Source organism: Hipposideros armiger, unplaced genomic scaffold (assembly GCF_001890085.2).
Source record: "Hipposideros armiger isolate ML-2016 unplaced genomic scaffold, ASM189008v1 scaffold_373, whole genome shotgun sequence".
Taxonomy (NCBI): domain Eukaryota; kingdom Metazoa; phylum Chordata; class Mammalia; order Chiroptera; family Hipposideridae; genus Hipposideros; species Hipposideros armiger.
In genome coordinates, this window is record NW_017731723.1 from 1,798,143 (window position 1) to 1,818,719 (window position 20,577).

At 39.1% G+C, this 20,577-nt stretch overlaps 1 protein-coding gene across 1 annotated transcript in view; it reads left to right on the top strand.

Annotated features, from left to right (window-relative positions):
* Nucleotides 1-20,577, top strand: part of LOC109393297 (leucine-rich repeat-containing protein 49-like) — a gene marked incomplete at its 3' end in the record, with an annotated part of 120,212 nt that overhangs the window by 46,384 nt on the left and 53,251 nt on the right. Inside the window, exon 10 of the mRNA XM_019662364.1 lies at nt 4,105-4,166. Within this exon, the coding sequence (XP_019517909.1) occupies nt 4,105-4,166 (62 nt within the window). The remainder of the gene's footprint in view (nt 1-4,104; nt 4,167-20,577) is intronic.

Below are 20,577 nucleotides of genomic sequence, written 5' to 3' on the forward strand. Positions count from 1 at the left end.
CTAGTTGTGGAGGATGTTGCTTCACTGGCCCAAGCTGGTACCATCATTGCGCTCTTCCCAGGTGAGGCAGATCAGTCACCAGCCTCTGGACGGCCGCTCACGGCAGCTGCTGGCTGTTCACGCTGGCTGCTGGCTACACACGGTAGCCCATGGCAACCCACTGCCACAGGGGACTGCAGCCTACGCTGTCGCCAGCGACTCATGGCAGCCCAGCTCCAGGTCGAGCTGTTGTTCAGCACCTTAGCTGTAGAGGGCAGTGTCACTGGCCCTCATATGTGGGATCCGAACTGGGGCCCTCTGGTGTCCCAAGCCAGCTCTTAACCAACACACCACTCTGCCGGCCCTGCCATAGTTTTTATGCCTGTGATATTGTTATCTCCAGAGAAGAATTTTTAGGAGGGTTTAATGCTTGACAATAAAATAAATGTGCTAACTTTATCTCAAAGCTATAAGAATTTAGCTTTTGTACATTATTCTTGACCCCTCCATTTCTCCTTTCCCCATCATTCCATATTAATTATATTTTTGAGTAAGCAGTTTGTAGAATGCTGGCTCCCCCCAAATACCACCAGAACAACCTGATGATAAAGAAAAGCTGAGATTATTACTTACTGGAAGGAAGAGCACACTACCTTGACGTAGCCTTAGTCATATCTTTGAGGGCAAAGGAAGGATATTTATTTTTGAGATTTCTTAAGGGTCTGGTTAAAGGTGTGTCTTTTCAGTGTAGAGGCTTCATTCAAGTTGATGAATTTATACTATAATAGACTAAGATTGGCACAGTAAGATGAACTTTTCAAAGTGTGTTTTGGACCATGATATTAAACTTTTGTTTTCCTTGGCATTAATAACTGTCTCATTTCCCCCATTAGTTGAGGGTTCTACCATTAACTAATGTCCAAACTCCTCAACAGAACTCTAAAATTCCTCTGTGTATGGGCAAAGATGTCAGGTAATCTGTTTCATTTTCATCCTTTGAAGGTATCCCATCTAGAGCCCTTTGTCCTCTGTCTCTAATGTTGACTGGTTGCTCTTAAGCGTGCTGTAGATGTCATTTTTGGATTTTTCTTTGCTTCCCTCCAATGGTGACTCAACTTCCTGGATCTTATGTTTTTCCATCTTTGGTTTACTCTCTCATATTACAGGAACCATCTTCTAGTATCTTTCTAGAAGTCTCTTCTTTATTTTTTTCCTGTAAATAACTCATGCTTAGATAATTGATATGATAAATATGTTTTCTTTTAGTCTATTATAATGCTAGTAATTTATTGCAAAGTATATCTCAGAAGTGCTAGAAAATTTTTTTAAAAGTTATAATTTTCTTAAAACATGAAATTTTGAATAATAAAAATGATTGTGGGTAATTACTTTACTTTTCAAATTTCTGGAAAGAGTGTCTATTAAAGTAGTTATAAGGATATATGTAGTTGGATTCTGATTTTTAGTTTTTCAATTTGTTGTATTTTTCATAGCTCTATCAGGTAATGATACTTATTGAGTTTTTAAAATTTGATAAAGATGTCTGGTAAATTTTTTTTTCATAAGTGAAGATAAATACAAAACATTAAAATTTGATCAGATAAACTTAAAATCTTTCTCACAAATTATCACTTTATGTAATTTGAATTTATATTTTAATAGTAAAGATTTATGTCTTGAAAGGTGTCTGTAGTCTCTGAAGGTGGTAGGCTGGAACTCAGAGACAAATATATTTAATTAAGGTGCCTTGATGCAAAAGAGATCCAGGCCACTGACTCTCACTTTCTCCCAGTTAGATGTCAGCAAACAATGCTTGTGCCCAGAAATATATCAGGTACATTCAAGGCAGAATTGGGGAGAAGAGATTCCCCAAGAGTACAGAGAGGGCTTTCAATTTGGCTATGACTCCATACTTCTAGAGACCAGATAGGAAGTAAGCTACCAGTTCCTTTGGAAAATAGGGCCCTGGAGTAAATAAAATGAGCCCTACCACTAGTCTGTCATTCCTCCTCCACCCTACTCCCCCCTCACTTCTGGGAATATCAGAGAGGTACCGTATTTCCCCATGTGTAAGACGCACCCTTTTTCGAAAAATTTGGGGTCTAAAAACTGGGTGCGTCTTTTACAGTGGTTGTATGAGCGCAAAAACAAGCACGACAAAAGCGGGAAGTGCAAGTAAAAAAATCTACAACCACTGTATAAGACACACCCAGTTTTTAGACCCCAAATTTTTTGAAAAAGGGTGCATCTTACACATGGGGAAATACGGTAGCTGGCTGGTACAGATGATTCAAGAAGTTTGCCAACATGTAGCCCTGTCATCCACTTGGGGGACTTTGGCTGCCTTCCTGTTTTATGCAGACCTATTCCTTGACCATGGTTGAAAGACTCTAAAATAACTCACAGCTATGGGAACAGGCTTTCCAGAGGTGGGCCTGAGAATGGTAATGTGGATTGAGTGGTATACATAGCCAGTGATTTTGTCTCTGCAGTTGCATTTGTTTTACACTGTTTAGGGTCTTAGGGATTGAGAGAAGGTTGGAGAATGGCACACAAAGGAAGCCACATGGGAGAATGCCTTAAAACCAGATTCATTTCTCCTATACTCTCTCAAAAACCAGTGAGAGCTGGTTCTGCCACAATCCCATCACTTTTGTATTTTATTTGTATAACAAGCTTTTAAAAATAAATAAATGAACCATTCTTAGAAAAGCTGGGCTTGTCTGTAATTTTAATGCACTTGCCTAAATTCTTACTGGGATCTTGGAAATGGAGTTTTAAAAGGGAGGAAGAAAGGAAGGAGGAAGAAGGATGATGTCCTAACGGAAACAGTAAAATGGGTTTTGATTTGGGTTTAAATATTGGTCACAATAATATGTAAAATGTATATATTTATATTAGCATTATCCAAACTCATATAACTAGGAATTACTGTAAACGATATTGCCCTTAAAAACAACAAACATTTTATATGAGAAGTGCCAGTCTGTAGTATTTTGAAGAGCATAGCATTGGAAGTCACGATACGTGGAATCTTGTCCTGCCTCAGCCTCTAAGACAGCATGTACTACTAGGTCACCTTCCCACGCATTCCCACAATACCCCTGCAACCTCAACTGTTTACTTGTTCTCATGTGAATAATGAAGTTATAGGTGAGGTAATTTGCTAAGCTTCCTCTTAAGATTCTGTTACTCCAGTATATGTCATACTTTTCAGAAGGTTTGTGTCTTTCACTTAATGAAATTAGGTAGCTTTGTATTACTTTATGATTTTAAAAAATCATTTGGGCCAAACATTTCAATATTTGCTGAGTAGAACTATATTTGAATAGCAGAGGTTTCCTTTGGGGTGCTGTACCTAAACAGAACAGCGTAGATTTCCAATTGTAAGAGCCTCTGATTCTTGCTTGGATTGGAAATTACTCTTATGGTGCCCTTCAGTGACACTCACTATGATCTGCCTTTAGTTTTATGGGGATATTGTCTGTGTATTGGTTCATATGTAACTGAGCAGTATATTTCCAAGGGTTTGAGAGTAGTGAGGTAAATAGCTTTGACATTCTCATATCCCTCCTGTTGACTTGCAAACAGCAGCCAAGGCTCAAACTACAACAGGAGGACACACACACACACACATACACACACACACACACACACACACGCACACATGCGCGCGTGCACACACATGCAGAAAAAATTCTCTGTACTATTTAGAAAGCTAATTGCATCCATTTAAAATTGGAAGTATTTGAACGGCTTCCTTTTAAAAGTGATTTTTAACAAATGTTTGATCATACTATATTTGTGCTACAGTTGAAATGCTGAAGTAGCATTTTGGCTTCTTTCCCAAAAGCACGCTTAAAGAGGCTAGCAGCAGCATCTCTGCCTGTTCTCTTCCGTTCTTCTTACCTTGTGAGCGGTGCAGCTTGTTCTGCGGATGTGCTGACACCCTCCCATTTAATCTGCAGTGGAGAAGAATGGAGCTCAATGTCCAGTAGAAATCAATGGTCTAGCAAGGTTGCAGTAACTAGAAATGACGATATATTTCAACAGCTGAGCAAGAAGACCTTTATAACATTTCTTTTTCTTTCAGCTGATGAATTTTTGCTTTCTGTTTCCTTTTAGAGAGATGTGGATAATTTGCCCTGCCTCCAACGTCTGTTTCTCAGCTTCAACAATATATCTAAGTAAGTGGAAACTCCCAACTTGTCATTTATTAATAACTTGATAGTGTGGGTCCTAGTGCTTTAAATTAAGATTGTAAGTACCTTGGAGAATTTTTTGGCATGTGAGATTTTAAATTGGAAAATGAGAGGGCTGGCTGTGACAAGTTCTTTGTGGAGAAAAAAAGCTCTGGTGGATATTATTGCCACTAATGATGAAATTAGTATAGCATGTGCTTTTCATTTAATTATACTTCAGAGTTGCTCTCTTCTAAAAGGTGGAAATTTCAACGTATATTTCGCTGTCCTTTATTTGACACTTACTGCACTAGTCAGTCGAATTAGAATTTCTTTCATAAATTATCATCTAAATGTGTATAGCGACTAAGCAGTTTTGATGTAGCAGACTATATTTGTTAGAGCAAATTGCTAATTAATTAGGCCGTAACTTCTAACTTGGTATCCCTACTTATAATGAATGCTGCTCAGAGACTGTATATTAGAATATATAAATGTGTAAATTTTGTTTTCTAAGTTTTTGAAGCATATCATCCTTTATATTGTGATAAAGTGTCAGTGTGGGAGATTTCAGTACTGAAATCTCAGTACTGAAATGTGGAGCTGAGACCAGCAGACTTTTCAATGTGGAGGGACCTCTCCTCCTTCCCTAATTCTTCCCTTCTCCTCCTTCCCCTTAGCCACGCAGTCAGAACTAAGCTTTATAACCACCCCTCCGTTCTTTAGTTTCACTTCAAGGATGCTCTTTGAATCTGCTTTTATAGGAGGGTAAGAATTAAGTATAAAAGAGTTTAGAGCACATCTCTTCCTGACTTCTGGGTCTGTGCGTCTGATTATTAAAAACAAGTTTAGTTTTTGTGCATTTTCTGTTATCATCTTCTCCCTCCTTCATCATACCTAAGTGTTAACCCCGTAGGTCTGAACGATATTTCTAAAAGTTAGAGGTTAAATCCAGATGGTGAACTTCACAAATAGGTGAAAATATCCTTAATCTTTCTCTCTTTTTCTCTTCTCTGGAAAAAATATTAAAATGTTCAGAAAGACTTTCAATCTTCTTTTCTGTTTATGTTGAATGCCCTTCCAGCTGCCTTTCTGTCTTGTTGGGGAGGTAGGATTTATTTTCAATGGCACTGGAAGGGACATTCAGTTTTCTTTAGGGAATTTCTACCTGAAGACCAACTGTTTTGAGAGGATAGTTTCTCATTCTCACAATATGTTGTTTCTCATGTCTCACAATATTAGCGGCTTAAGGTGCTGCAAATCCTTAGATTCCCCCTACTTGCTGTGGAACTCACTAGTTTTGCTTCTTGTCTTGCTTATGGGCAGTAATTTAAAAAGAGATATACATTTGTGTGTAGGGGTTATGATGTTCCCAGGTGCCCAGGATACTGGTGTAACAGCAGAACTAGCTCAAACTGGTACTATCCTGTTTCTGACAAGACTCAGAACCAAAATTTACAAGTGACACTTATATACCCTTAACTGCTCCCCAATCATGGAACCAAAGGACCAGATCCAAACATCAGAACCCTTTTAGAAGCAAAGGGTCTGTTGTCCAGGGAGATCTGGTACTGAAACCCCTTAAACCTGCCCTGAACCCTGGATCCCAGAGACAGATCTGAGCTTTGCCTCCTGTCCCCTTGTCAGTCAACTCACAAATAAAGCCTTTTCTTTTGTCAAAAGCCGCTGCCCTAGGATTGGCTTCTGTGTGGCTGGACAGCTAGCCCTTGCTCAGTAACGCTGACTCTACAGGAGTCAGTTTTAATAGCTTGTATTGAGGGAATTTTCTTCCCAACCTGTAAAGAAGTTTCACTCACTCAGCAAAATAAAGATATCATTGATGGGATTACTATTTATAACTTTCTTTAAAAATCATGATTTTGCAAGAAATCGCCAGCAAAGTGAGTCAACAATTTCAGGGCTTTCATTTTCTAATTGCTTTCTCTGTGTTTCTAAGAGGGCTTAGCCCTTTACCCTCCGTTAGTGCTTTCAGCTGATATGCTTGTGAGGCTAAGTAGGTATGTTTTCTGCTCTGTCCCATGGTGTACGCCGTCCAGGAGACGGTATAGAGAATATATTGGGTTTGAGGGGGAAAAATTGGAGCATGCAAACCTTGAAAACCTTTCTGTGAACGTTACTCAAGACACAACTATGTCAGAGAGCTGGGCCATTGGATGATCTGTAGTGATAACGACAGTATTTTTTTAGGGCCTGAAGGCCCTGCGGTAGTCCTGGCATAACACAGTTGCCTGGGTTTACAGATCAGGGGCCCAGGGATCACAGGGGCTGAGAACAGCAGAAAGAGCAGTGTAAAGCTGGAAGTCCGTACCTTGTAGGACTCCCTCTGGAAAGTTCTCAGATAGCATTCAGCAATGAAAATATCCAATTGTTTGTCCATTTGGGGGAGACAAAAATGCACTGACTGTTACATAATAGGGCCTCTAGGTTTTAACCAAGTTACTGGATTGTTAGAGGTCCATGTGCATGAACTATTAGGTACCAGGCAGAAATTCAGAAAGTTCCAAAATGTGATGGCACCCTGTTGAGTTCAGAGAACGACTACATGGTTGAATGGGTACCTATAGTTAGTGGTGAGCTTGGTGGACAGAACTCTTTTTGTAAGTTTTCCTGCAGATGTTAGAACAGTGCACTTAAGTTCTACCAGTAGGCATGTGAGATATATTTAGAGAACGAATGACAAATATTCATGTCTGTGTATCTGAATAGAACCAGTGCTTCTGGTTCAAATATCCCTCAAAGCGTGAGAAAGACAGAAACACAAATAGGTAATTATAACAGTGAACAAAGCTTGGCTGTGGTGATATGCAGGGATATTAGCAAATGTAAATCAGCCTGGGCATGAAGGAAGCCTTCTTTGAGGGAGATGTACCTGCACTGAACTCCAAGTGCAGAGCAGGCCTTAGGGAATGAAGGGGACTGAGACACCAGTGATAGAGGGCACAGCCTGGACAAGCTGATGGACCGGGCTCAGGGTGGACCCCCTGGGTCACGTTCTGGGCACCTGAAGTGAGATCCCCCCTCCCCTGATCCCTTACTCCATTCTAACCCTGGGCCTTCCTCCAGCCCACACAATGCTGGAGGGGCCTGCCAGAGTCCGTTTTATGATGATCACCTTAAAGGGAATATTCTGTGGTTAATCAAGGGGATCCGTTAAAACTAATTCATTCTTCAGACGCGTTCATTCCACTGGTCACTTCTTCTGGGGTTTTTCTGGTTAAGATTCGTTTTGTTTTTCTTGGTTCTCATGATCTCAGTTTCTAAGTAGTCTAAGTATATTTTTCCCTAATGGTTTAATCTTATTTTATGAGTAAGGTAAAGTTTTATTTGATTTGTAGAATTTACTTTTTTTCCCTTGGAGTTTATACCTGTATTCGTTTTCGGAACAAAAGAAAGAAACAAACAAAAATGCTTTTTTTCCTTTGTTTCTTTATTGCCATGGTTTTTGGATGGTAGTTCATATTTATAAATGAGTCTAGATGGAGTTGTTTCCTCAACATAACTTTAAAAACATCACTGTGAATGCAAATTGCACAGGATCTCTGTCTGCAGATGCAGGGCGGGGAGAAGGGAGGGTGTCCACCCAGTTGGACTTCCCTTTGGGATGTGCACAAGAAACCTGCCTTCTGAGAATGGGGCTCCTCTTTGTCGTGGCCGCCAGAACTTGCCCAGGGCACTGACCTTCTTCTCTCATCACTTTCCATCTAGGGAGAGTTCAGGAGTTAGCCACCCTGAGAGTGAGAGGCGGGCAGACTATTACCAAGCCCTTCAATAATTACCGGATAGCCAACCCAGATCTGCTGCTAACATGTGCCGCCGCCTCTAATCTAGGCGATATCCTGAGACTCTGCCAGCAACACACACTAACTTCCAATGTAATAATCCTGTTCATGTAAAGCTCTTCAGCAATTTTGGGTTTTACTGATTCCATCTGCTTTATATCTTCCGGAAATTCCTTAGTGTTCTGGTCTGCTGATGGAACTCATCCTGGTTGTTTAGTGCTGCTATGGATATTTCATGCTTTTATGTTCAATCGTTTCAAAGGGATTTTGAGACGGTGGAGAGAGGTTAGAGCATGTGCTCAGGCAGCCATTTTCATAACTGTCCCTCCTTTGAGTGTGATTTCTCCAAGGAGATTACATATAAAGATGCCCTTGGAAGCTTTGAAAATACACAGCCACTGGTTCACTGCTGGGTGATGTGCTCCAGTAGATTTGGAGTGGGGCCAGGGATGACTCTTTTTCAGGGTTCTCAGAAGATTCCGATGTGCAATTCAATGCTAGATTTGGGAAACATTGAGTGATGGCACCCAAAAATGGGAATATTTGTTAAGTTAGAGATTACTGTTTTATGTCAAATTTCCCTTCACAAGGAAAAGCTTTCTAAAGAAAACTATTTGTCAGGAATAAGTATTTGCTACCCTTGGAAGATAGTTTATCATCTGTAGCCAAAAACTGGAGTGTTTCATCAATTTCATCTCTTTTCCATTGAGACAGTTGCAGAGTTACAAGGTTAAATTGTCATTGACTTTTCTCTCCATTCTCTCTCATCTCTCATCCTCCAAATGTAGAAAGTTTTTATAAGCTTAAAAAAACAATCAAACAAACAAACAATCAAAAAACAAAAGAAAGAAGCGTTTATAGTTTTAGTGCATGGATTGCCCAAAAGGGAGTGGTTGCTTCTAGAACTAAGGGGAGTTCAGTATCATTGGGAAAAGAGTAAAATACTAGTCAAGGTCAAATATCAGCTCAGGACCCTTGGTCTCCTGTATTCTTTTTAAAATTGTGGTAAAATACACATACCTGTACCATCCCTACCATGTGTATATATATAAAGTACACTAGTGCTAAATGCATTCACGTTGTTGTGCAGCCAACCTCCACAATTCGTTTCATCTTAAAAAACTGAAACTCTACCCATTAAACAACAATTTTCCATTCCTCCTTTCCCCAAGTCCCCAGCAACTACCATTCTACTTTCTGTCTCTATGATTTTGACTACTCTAGGTACCTCATGTAGGTGTAATCGCACAGTATGTATCTTTTTTGTGACAGGCTCATTTCCCTTAGCATAATGTCTTCAAAGTTCATCCATGTTGTCGCATGTGTAAAAATTTCCTTTTTAAGGTTGAACACTCACATTTTATTCCTGAGGTGGCGTGGAACAGACTAGAAGAGGGAGCTTGCAGAATGAGACATGCCTACCTCTCCATCCTCGTGCCACCCCATAATGCCCTAGATCCCTGTTCCACTGAGCTTCCTTAAACATATCATGCTCCCCCTTATGCACTCAGTCTTTATATCTACCATGACTTCCGGCAAAAGTATTTTTCTATCCTTTCGCTGTCCAAATAACTTCCGGGTTCCTTTAGATCTCAGATTAAATGACACCAAGGGTTCCCAAACTTTAATATGCCTTAGAATCAATCTGGAGAGCCTGCTAAAATGCAGCTTTCTGGGACCCTCTTTCATGGATTCTAGTTTTAGGTGGGGCTCAGGAATTTGTATCTTTGGCAAGTGATGCAGCTGACTTAGAAATACCACTAGTCTGTGTTTTTCAGATTTCAAGTCAAAACCTATACAGGGATCCTAAAATCAGTTTAGTGGTTCAAGGCTGGAAGAGTAAAAACAGAATAGAAAATATCATAGTTTGTCACATATTGCAATGGCAAATATTGTTTCATGAAGATTTTCCAGTTTTAATTATACATGGGTGCATCTATGCATACATTTGTGTGTATTATTTTACTGCAGATATGTGGGAACTGGGTTACAATGTAAATATATTTCTTACTATGGATTGGGTTTTAAAAGTTTGAAAAATACTATGGGGTCTTGCTACATGCCTTTAAAGCTTCCTGTATTTCCACTATTATTGCAGTGTTCATAGCTCATTGTACTTTCATTTTAAATTTTCCTCCCTGCTAGACTGTAAACTTGACAATGGTGGAGGAATATGTCTGCTTTGCTCACTCCAATCTCTCCAGCATCTAGCATGCATATGCTCTTGGTAAAAATATTACTATTGTGTCAACAAAATTTTCAAGAAGAATTTAATCCCTCAAATAGCAAGATTTCTCTGTGTGGTCTAAGAACTTGTTTTGGTGGGTCTTTTATGTCATTATGAAGTTATTTGGACTATGCTTAATTCCTGGATATGTGAGGTTCAAAGGCTTAAACAATCAAAATTCTCTTGGCAGTTGTTTCTGGCATCCAGGTATTGGTTTGTCAGGAAAGATCTTGCTCAGAACTTCTAGACATAAGAAAAATCTATAGAAACGAAATCTTCCTGTTATTGGGGTATGTCAAAGTCAAGGGTAGGGTCGTGGCAGTGTGTGCCCTACAGGCAATAAGGAGCTGCAGTATCTGAGGGCATTAAAAATGGTACTAAACCTGCCTAAAAATAATTTCCCCTTTATAATCTCCATGCACTGGAAATTCAGAACAATGTCCTGGATAAAATACCCCTCCCTGTCAGTGTGAATCTCTCATACCTCCTTCCTTCCCTTTAGTAAGAAGATGATTTTTGGACTCTGCTTTCTCTTTATGATGTCATTGAAAATGTTAAAGTAGGTTTCCATTTTCTTTTTGGGGGAAGGAATGCTGTTACAAGTGACCTCCTTTAGTCATTATAGTATGACTGAAGGTCACTGGACTGCAAGCTTTGGGGTTTTCTTCATTACAGGGAAAGATTACCTCCAGGCTATTTCCAAAATTCTGCTGAAAATGGCTCATAACTTTACCTGTATCAGAAAGTCATTCTCTTTGCTTTTTTCTCAAGCTATACTTCAACTTGGTAAGTCACCCTGTGTGAATCCTATCCAGGGAAGAACCTATTTCTATTTAGAAAAGCCAGAGAAACTCAGCTTGCCCTGCAGTTTTCTCTTCTAACACTAGTTGATATTTTAAAGAAGAAATTCTTTTACTGACCTCCAGAATGTATTATTGCTTGTTAGGGACTCAGGTTGTTACATAAAGTGTCCCTGTAGTTGACATATAGGGCTTTACTCTTGCACTACCCAGGATTGGAAGTGTCGCTTATGTCCTTTTGGCTGGAAGGAAATTAATTTTCCTTAGTTCTGTTGTAGTATCCAGCAGATTGTGAAAATGCCTTTACTTTTTTTTTCCTTTGTGGCTCAAGTTAACAGATAACAAACAATATGTGAATCTTCTTACTAACTGAATAAAACAGGAAATCAACTATTGATAGATCTTTTCTGACCACCTACTAAGAAAAGTTTTAAATTTAAGAAATGATATGCATACTTGTTGAGGAAATTCCATCATCAATACCCATTTAGCTTCTTAACGCCTCGTGTGGTGTTTGCCTAGTGGCTGACATGTGAGTCACCTTCACACAAACATTTAATTGCATTTTTAAAGCGTGACAGACTTCCTATAAAGAGGGCCAAGGGAAACAAGTTCTGAAAATAGGGGCTTCCCCCCCATTCGGTTTCTCCCTTGGCCATGAGCAAAACCCGGGTGTGCTAAGGCGCTAGAGCCCCTTAGTGCCTGAGGGTCAAGCCTGGCTGCAGCTTCTGAATTCTTTCCGAAGGGAAATAGACAAAAAGATGTGCCCACAACTAATGACAGGTTTGTTTTACCGCTTCAGACAAGTAGGCTTTGAGGTAAGATAAATTTGTTTTATTGTGCTCAGAGTTGACATCATTGGATCTAAATTTATTTTATTGAAAATGTTAAATTTGTAGAATATAAAATGAAAATTAAAAAATGTTATATAATCTTCCATTGTATATCTTAGTTCAATATTAATGTATTATAGGCAACTTTTCCTTTTAGAGGTCAAAATAGAAATGATCCTAAAATGTTACAAAATATTAAAATGTTAAAAATGGACCAACTGCATTTTCTTCATTTTTAGGATATTCAGTTTGTTAGATGGCTGTGCTGTTTGTAATACTTTGCATTCTAATGTAAAGGCTTGTTTGAATTTTTCTACACTGTGCTAAGGATTACACAGCTTAGTGTAACAATTTTCTTTATTTTATTTTTGTGTTGTCGTCAAAATGATTTTTCATTCTGTTAATCTTAAATATTTGTTGATCTTATACTAGACAGATTACTGACTACCGAGATGAAATAAGACCACCATCCTACCCTGTACTCTTATCAAGGGGCAGTATTATGCAAGACATATTGGAGATTTTCTTCTGACCGATGAGAACTGGCATTAGCATTACTACCATCCACACAGAATTTTGAAATCGTAACATTCACCTATTGATGTTCTGTAGATAAGTGAGCTTTAGAAACCAATTTTTTTTATATGCCTTCTATTTGTAGTATTTTGTACAGTTATAAATTCTATAAATTTTTTGCTTTAAGGTAGCTAAAGTGAACAGAGTACATTTGCTTCATATCTTCAAAGGTAATTTACTAAGTTGCATACAGAATACACTGCCAAGAGAAAATTATTTAAGTAGTACAAATAGAGATCAAAGGTTTCATTTAAATGTGTTGCCAGAGAGACCCTGCAAACCAGGTGATGACTCTCCAACTGAAGCCAGGTCAGAGCTTCTATAGGATATGGGAAAGCTGAATATGGGACCTTGCAGTTCTGCCACAGGCAGTTTTCTACCTTAATCTCCAGTAGCCACTGGGGGTTGTTCCTTTTTCATTCCTCTCACTTAAGGACTCAATAAACACCAGAATGGTGGTATTCTCTGAGGACTGCTTTTGAAAGCCCTGTGGTTTATGAAGAGTTAAAGTTCATAGGGCATGGTAGATGGTGAAAAAGAAAGAAACGGGGGCAAGGGTACAGGCAGTGGGGAAACTGGGGACCCTCTATCATGTTTGTTTTATTCCTTTTCCATTACCTTTGAAGGAGAGGAAGGCAGAAAAAAATCTATTTGGACAGCAGTTACTTCTTACTATTATTACATGCCTTGTTATCCTCTATCAGCATCTATAGTCATTTAAAGCATCCATTCCATACATACAAAAATGCCTGCAGATACTGCCATGGATTTTATTTACAACATTATGAAGGATCCCAGGAATTTTTCCAGATACTCTAACTGAAATCATAAGGTTTCATTTACATTAGTGTAAAGGTAATTTATTTGTATGTGTGAGTTTTTATAAAAGGAAGGATTCTTGAACTAAAATTAAACTAAGGCTCAGTGAGCAGGCTGTTTGCATCCTCAGTCTCAGACCGGATTCACACATACATAGCTGAGAGGCTGATAGCTATTCACGGCAGTGAATGGACATTTTTAAAAGCAATGGTGTATAAAAGCCCTTTTGAGTTTTCCTAATGTTGAAGGTTCTAGAAGTTGCAAGAAAATTTTTGGTGCATTTTACTAAGGGAAATTTGGAGTTAAAATTACTCTTGACTGCATGTTATATTTGGTGTGGTGGTTTTTGTGTTCAGAAACAAATAAGTATGATAAGTGGAGATCAATATGTCTTTTATGATTTCCTTCTTTTGTGTGTGTTCTATAAATGCAAGGAAACCCAAAGTATATTCAGAAACAAACTTAAGGTATAAGTGACTAAACTCAACATGCATATAGAAATTAAGGTATGTAAGGAGCGTCCTCTACTGCTATTATTCCTTGTACTTGCATTATAGAAATATTTCCAAAAGGGGTTTGAAGTCGTTTACAATAAAAATCCCCAATACATAAACATTTAAATATAAACATTTAAAACAAAGGTAAATGAACAGATATTGAAAGAACGGAACAAATTGGTCAGTTAATATCAAGAAAAAAACAAGCTCCAAATCATTCATGCCCAAACCCCAAATGTGTACTTCTACCAGTAAAACTTTCAGATTTGATATCTGGAGGAACTTTTGTTCATCCTTTATGATTCAATCTCAACCCCAAACAAGTAGAATAATTTTCTAAGACCTCTACAATGTCTCTTAGAGTACTAGAGTATCTGTTTTCATATATGTCAAGTTAGGCCATGTTTCACTTATCATATGCATAGTATCTGGCACATGGTAAGCACATAATTATTACTGTTTTAATTAATGAATAAATAAAGCCAAAGTTTAAAGCTGATGTTTTTCAGTGTTCATAGATAATTCTTAACAGCCTGACTCAACATGTTATTTAGTTGTCTAAGGATTCAGTTTGCAGCTAATTCATCAGGGCTGTCCCCTGGTATATAAACAGCTAACAAGTAAATAAGACAAGAAAGCTAAATTAAGATTATTTTATGGTAGAGTTGGATTGTTGGTAACACCTGTCATAAGATCTTCCAGATCAAAGCCTGTCTTCAATGATTGAAGATTTCAGTGGGGTACTTTTTGAACATTTGAGTATAGATTCAAAGTTGTGTCTTGGAGAAAAATTTGAGACTTTGCTTCAGGTAGTTCCTGAATCATGATGCAAAGATAAGATAGCCCTCTACTTGGGCAAAAATATCTACCCGATTTTCACCAACATTTATGTCATCTCTGGGACGGTTTCTATTGACTTTTTCTTTTCCATATTACATTTTCTTCACTTGTCTGCCAATTTTTTATTACACTTTGGGCATTGTAGACATTATGCTGTTGAGAATCTGGGATTTGTTGTCTTAATTTGGAGAAGCAGGTTGATTCTTTGGAGACTTATTTGTTTAGTTTTTTTAGGGTAGGCCTAAAGTAATGCTTATTCTATAACTACAGTAGTAAGTTTTTATATCTGTATTTATTTTATCCTGACAATCAACACAAGATTTCTGGATCTGACTGATTATTTACCCACAGAATGTCTTGCATTGGTTTTCCATGCTCCATTTTCCCCAGGGGGTTATATGATGAGGGCAGATGCCACCTACATGTATGGGGTGGGGGGGTGTCTAGCACATGAGAGACACCCGGAATTATTAATCTTGGAGTTAATAAAGGAGCTTCTTGCACAGCTGTGCTTCTTCCCCTCTAGAGAAGGAAGGGAGATAGGGAGGAAGGGAGGGAGGGAGAGAAGGAGGGAGGGAGGGAGGGTAAGTTACTTTTGGACAGTAAATAAATGGCTCCAGGTTTGATTACCTTTTGATGTAAACACATAGATCTTGGAGATAAATTTCTATATCATTCCAGAAATCTGGATCTATACACTCATCATTGAACCCAGGTGCCATTTTTTTCTTTGCTCAGAAAGCCTTGATCATGCAGAAACATGAACATCTTTACATTGTTTGTCAATTTAGGGTAGCCCTACCCCTCAGGCCTAACCTTCTGTGTAACCTGAGTGTTCAGTGAAGCCTCTTCACTATGTCTAGTTGGAACTCCAGCGTCTCCCAGCTTCATGTGGCCTGTAGGTACTCTTTTCATTCCACAGCCCCTCAATAGTTATAATTTGCTGGCTTTCCTGGAGTTGTACCCAGCGTTGGTGCATCCTAATATTCAGCCAAATACTTAAAGAGACCCATGTGCAGATTTCTAGTGTTTTTTCCTCTGCACAGCTCCCCTTCTCCACTACCTCCTCCTTTCACACTCCAGCAAGCTCAGCAGACCCTATCTCTGCCCTTTGTTTCACCCACCCAGTGAGACCCCTGCTCTCTTTTTGACTCCACCTCCCTGTGCTGTGATCTGGAGAGAGCTTCCCATCAGGAAGCCAAGATTAGTGTGGCGTCCATGCATTTCTCTTAACCAAGGAGCACAGCCCTATGCTGTCTGTTCAATGCTTGTTCGTATATTTTGTCCAGTTTCATGGTTGCTTCCATTGGGAGAGTGAGTCTAATACTATCAGAGCCAAAATTGCAAGTTTCTTTCACTAATTTCCAAATTACCATGTCATATATCATTTTTGTCATCTACCTGTCTGGTACTGAAAGGATATGAATTTCCTTTAAATCAACAATACTGTCTGTATTCCTGTATTTAAGCTAATCTTGAATCGTTAAATGTACAGTTTCTGTCAAAAGCCTTCCTGATATTTAAAATAAAGTTTAAAAGTGGGCTGAAATCTGTTCTTTAGATTCTTTAAATTCCACACCAGGGTCATGTTATTTGTCCAGAAAACTTGATGTGTTGTCTTCATGACTTTCTTTCTCTATAGAAATGCCTTCAAAAACTATGATTTATGATATTCTAATCTTTACTGAAGAGATTGAGGAAAGACTTAATTAAGTAAGGAATTCTGGCTAATGAAAGATACTAATGAATTGATCACAGATTTTGTTGTGGGTCAGAGTGAAAAGGGAGCACTATGAACGTAGGATTAAATTATCAGGATACTGTTTTATATGCACACACAATAAATATGTCAGCACATAGTCATTCTGGAGTCCGTGTCTGAGATCGCAGGATCACGTCATGCTCAAAAGAAAAATACTTCTTTCTTGTTTTTGATGGAAAAATACCTGTAATCTAAAAGCTGTGTTAAATTATTTAGGAATAAATTTATAAGGATTATATTTGTCTGTAGAAGCTGTTAGCCTTTGATGTTTGAAGGGGTGACCGATAATCATACCCTTTCTTTTCTGCTCTAAGTTTTGAATCAATCGAAAGGGATAGGAATTGGACAAATGGAATACAGAATGGCAGAACACAGTTCAGATATGCACCTACAATCAGGCTTCCTAATCACCTCTCCTAGTCGGATTTTTGACTCACTGGCAGAAGAATTGGAAAGCTGAGAGTGACCTCTCTGGGAGGAGTGGAGCGGAAGGGAACACTCCCATCCTGCAGACTGGGTGGCCTGAAAGAAAAATAGGAGAACCTAGGATTATTATGTGTGCACTTCTCCTTGGGGAGTTTACCTTTTAGGAGATGCACGCGCGCGCACGTGTGTGTGTGTGTGTGTGTGTGTGTGTGTGTGTATGTGTGACTAGGTTATTAAATGGGTTGAATTAGGTGCTTTCTCCATATTAGTTTTTAGTATTAAATATGACTTTTATGAAGGGCTGAAACTTAAATTGGTCAAGAAGGAAAATAATTGCCTGATCTTTAAAGTCCCTGGACTTCTAAATCAGGCCTCGGTTAAAAAAGGGAAGGTATTTTCCCCTTTAAAAACATCTTGATTACATCTAAGTAAGGGAGTTGGAAGTTGGGATTCTCTATAAATAAGGAGGATACCTCTGGATTCTTGTCTTGAAGGAAAGTGAATCCATTGGACTTGTTTGTCCTGGACACGTGAAAAGATATAATGGTGAGTTAGTCACACACACTTCCAAGAATTGTTTTTTTTGTTGTTTGTGGTTTTTTTTTTTTTTAAACTTCCATCTTTTGGCTTAAAAAAATAAATTGGCAATGTCAATTGTAGATGCCATGTTAGAGACCATAGTGTTTATTTTAGGAATCTCCTGGGAAGCACTGAATAGATCTGGAAATCGGATTAATATATTTTCCTGTAGCTTCTTTGATCTTATCTTTGGGGTTTGTTCTTTTGTACTTCAGGGGTATTGGCTTGTGATTCTCCATAATGACCCACTTGAGGGATTATGGGAGTGATGCTAGTTTCTCATAGAATCGTGGGTTCAGGATGTAGCGCTGTCTCAGGGGTATCCAGAGGACAGCATCGTAGTGAATAACGGAGCCTTCTCTCTCACATCCTTCACCACTTCATTAAAAATATCTTCTCCATCTCTTTCATGTAAGGAATTGAAATTTCCTTCCCAGTTAGTTGTCGGAGAACACTGACTATGCATCTCTCTAAAACACCAACTAAGGCCTTGTGGGGTGTGACAGATGATAAATAGAGAGCTCCTGTGTTCTGTGAGAGTGTAATCTAATAACAGAGAACACACAAAGACATGAACGAAGGAAGCTCAGCACAAACCTCCTGCAACTTGTAGAAAAGCCGACAGCCCCAGAATCACAGTCTGCTGGTGTAGCCACGCTGACGTAAAGAGCACTGCCTTCCTGATAACTCCCGCAGAAAGTGTCTGAAGAGCCTTAAAGCTCAAAATTGGGACCCTGGACCAGCAGCAGCAGCAGCGCTGGGAGCTTATTAGAAATCCAGAATCGCAAGCCCTACCTGCTACCTACTGGATCAGAATCATCATATTTAAAAGATCCCCGGGGGATGCAAATGTACATTCCAGACTTGGACGCACTGCCACTAGGATTATGCTTTATTTAGGTCAGGCACGCAGGTGGAAGTAACCACCGTGGCCAGGGGCATACCGGGCACACTGACTGCTCCAGCCTGGGACATATGTTCCCTCTCCCCTGCACAAATGGGGGTGGGATCCATGTGTGGATTGGGTTTGCTGCACAAAAAAGTGTCCTGTTACCAGGAAGGGAAGCTGAGCAGGAAGACCGTGATAGACATCCAGTCAACTCATTTCCTCTTTCATGTCTTAGCTCACATTAATGTTTGGGCTTGCTGTTCACTAGCCCCTTCACGTTGGATCATTTCAGCCCATTTCCTGGCACGCACGCATGTGTGTGTGTGTGTGTGTGTGTGTGTGTGTGTGTGTGACTCCCAATCTCCCTCACCTCACAATGCCATCTGTCTGCTTGACCTAGATATCAGAGATTCTTGCTTCTTCCACGGCATGGCTCTTCTGTCGCTTCTCAGACACACGTAGTTCTCACATACATGTGAATACAGTAAGGGTTGTTGTAAAGCAAAGCTTGTGAGTCAGGCACACAACGATACCAGTTATGCCAATTCAGGGAGTCTTTATTGCAAAGCTGGCGGCTGCAAGGGGGCTAGTGCTTCCAAAAGCCTTGCAGCCCTGAAGGGAAGTTGGGTAGGGTTTATAAAGGCAAAAACTGCAGGGGTACATTGAGGCAGGATAATTCCACAGAAACTGATAACAAGTCCAAACAAGGAATTCCCAGGCAGGGGCATTGGAAAGTCCCTTAGACCCCAGCCTCCTCTACTCCTGGGTTGGGGTCCTCGTTGGGATAAGTATCCAGTCCTAGCAAAGCGTTATTACAGAAGCTAAAATAGCAGTTATGTTAATATCTAACTATAATTAGTTGATTGATAGTTATGTTGTAAGTATATAATGATTAAAAGATTATCTAAGCTATTACTGAGTATATTCTGTTGCCGTTTCTGTTACTGTTTCTGGGTAGGTTAGTTAAAATGGGGAGAATACTGGGTTTTTAGAGGAACTTGGGGCTTTTTGCTGGGCTCCTGTTAGTGTAGGGTAAACTAAGGCAGGTTACAATTATAGACTTTCATATTCTATTATTTGTAAGCATATGATTTCCAAGAACAGCTACTGATTTTAGGTATCTGAAAGCTAGAAGAGGGTGGAGGCCATTTTGTACTGTATGGCTTGAGTTTAAGCAGTAAGGGAAAGTAGGGGACCTTTCTTCAGGGTGAGCACACACATACCTGTGCCTAAGTCTGACTCCACTTCCTTGTGCTCTTGGTCCAGCAACTATGCCTCACTCGGTGCCTTTCATTCCTCGACAAAGCATTAACCCTGCAGTCATGCCTTTTCAAGCCGTGAACTGTTAAAAGTGCACCTGTATTTACTAGAGGGAGTCAGACTCTTAGTTCTCAGGAATTACACCTCCTAGTGACTCTTTACGGAGAGTTTCACATATAGGGAAAGACAAGGTTATGATCCTTTACTATTATTATTTATTTTGATGCTTGGATTTTCCCGGATTGGTCAAATTGGCTCGTATCAATCTTTTAACATGTCCTTCCTCGTCATTCCTGAGCACTTCCTTACTTTCCGGCACAAGATGTTCCAGAATAATCTTCTGCAGGAATTCTGATTCTTTTTAATGAAAAATGGTATTTAGAAACCAAGATTTGAGTAGTATGCCAGGGTACCATTGCTTCCATTCCTTCTCAATGGATAAAATTAGGGTGTGTGTGTGTGTGTGTGTGTGTGTGTGTGTGTGTTATTCATCTTTATCTGTCTCTCTGTATATATTAAAAATTGTGGCTTCATGCTGACACCTTCATGAATTCAATCATGAAACTTCAATTATAGTCCAACTCCACAGGGTTTGTTTTATCCATCCACCACACTCCCTTTTTATATGTATAATTACTTTCCCTGACATTGACTCCCCATTGTATATAGTTACTTATTTGCTCAATCCTTGATTATATAGAAAATAGTTTCCAAATTTCTGACCCATATTTCTGTGGGGGAAAAAAACCTAACCAGTGTTCAATATTTATGTGCATGGTGTTCTGTCTTTAGCCTAAATGTATATAATCAAAAGAACTGTGCTAAAAAGTTGCTTGGGTTAGTTCTCCACCATTTTCAGTGTGATTATGTCATTCACTTGAATAGTAGACTTATTTGTTTCTGTTTGTATTCTATTTTTTGTTGTTTTTTCCCCCCAACCTTGCTATTATTTGATATATATATATATATATATATATATATATATATATATATATATATATATATATATATATATCAGTCTGTGTAGTAATAATGTGGCTTTAAAACTCAGAACTACACAAAAAGGTGTCTCTCGGAGATCTGTCCCTTTCCCCTTCCTTCTACCCCAT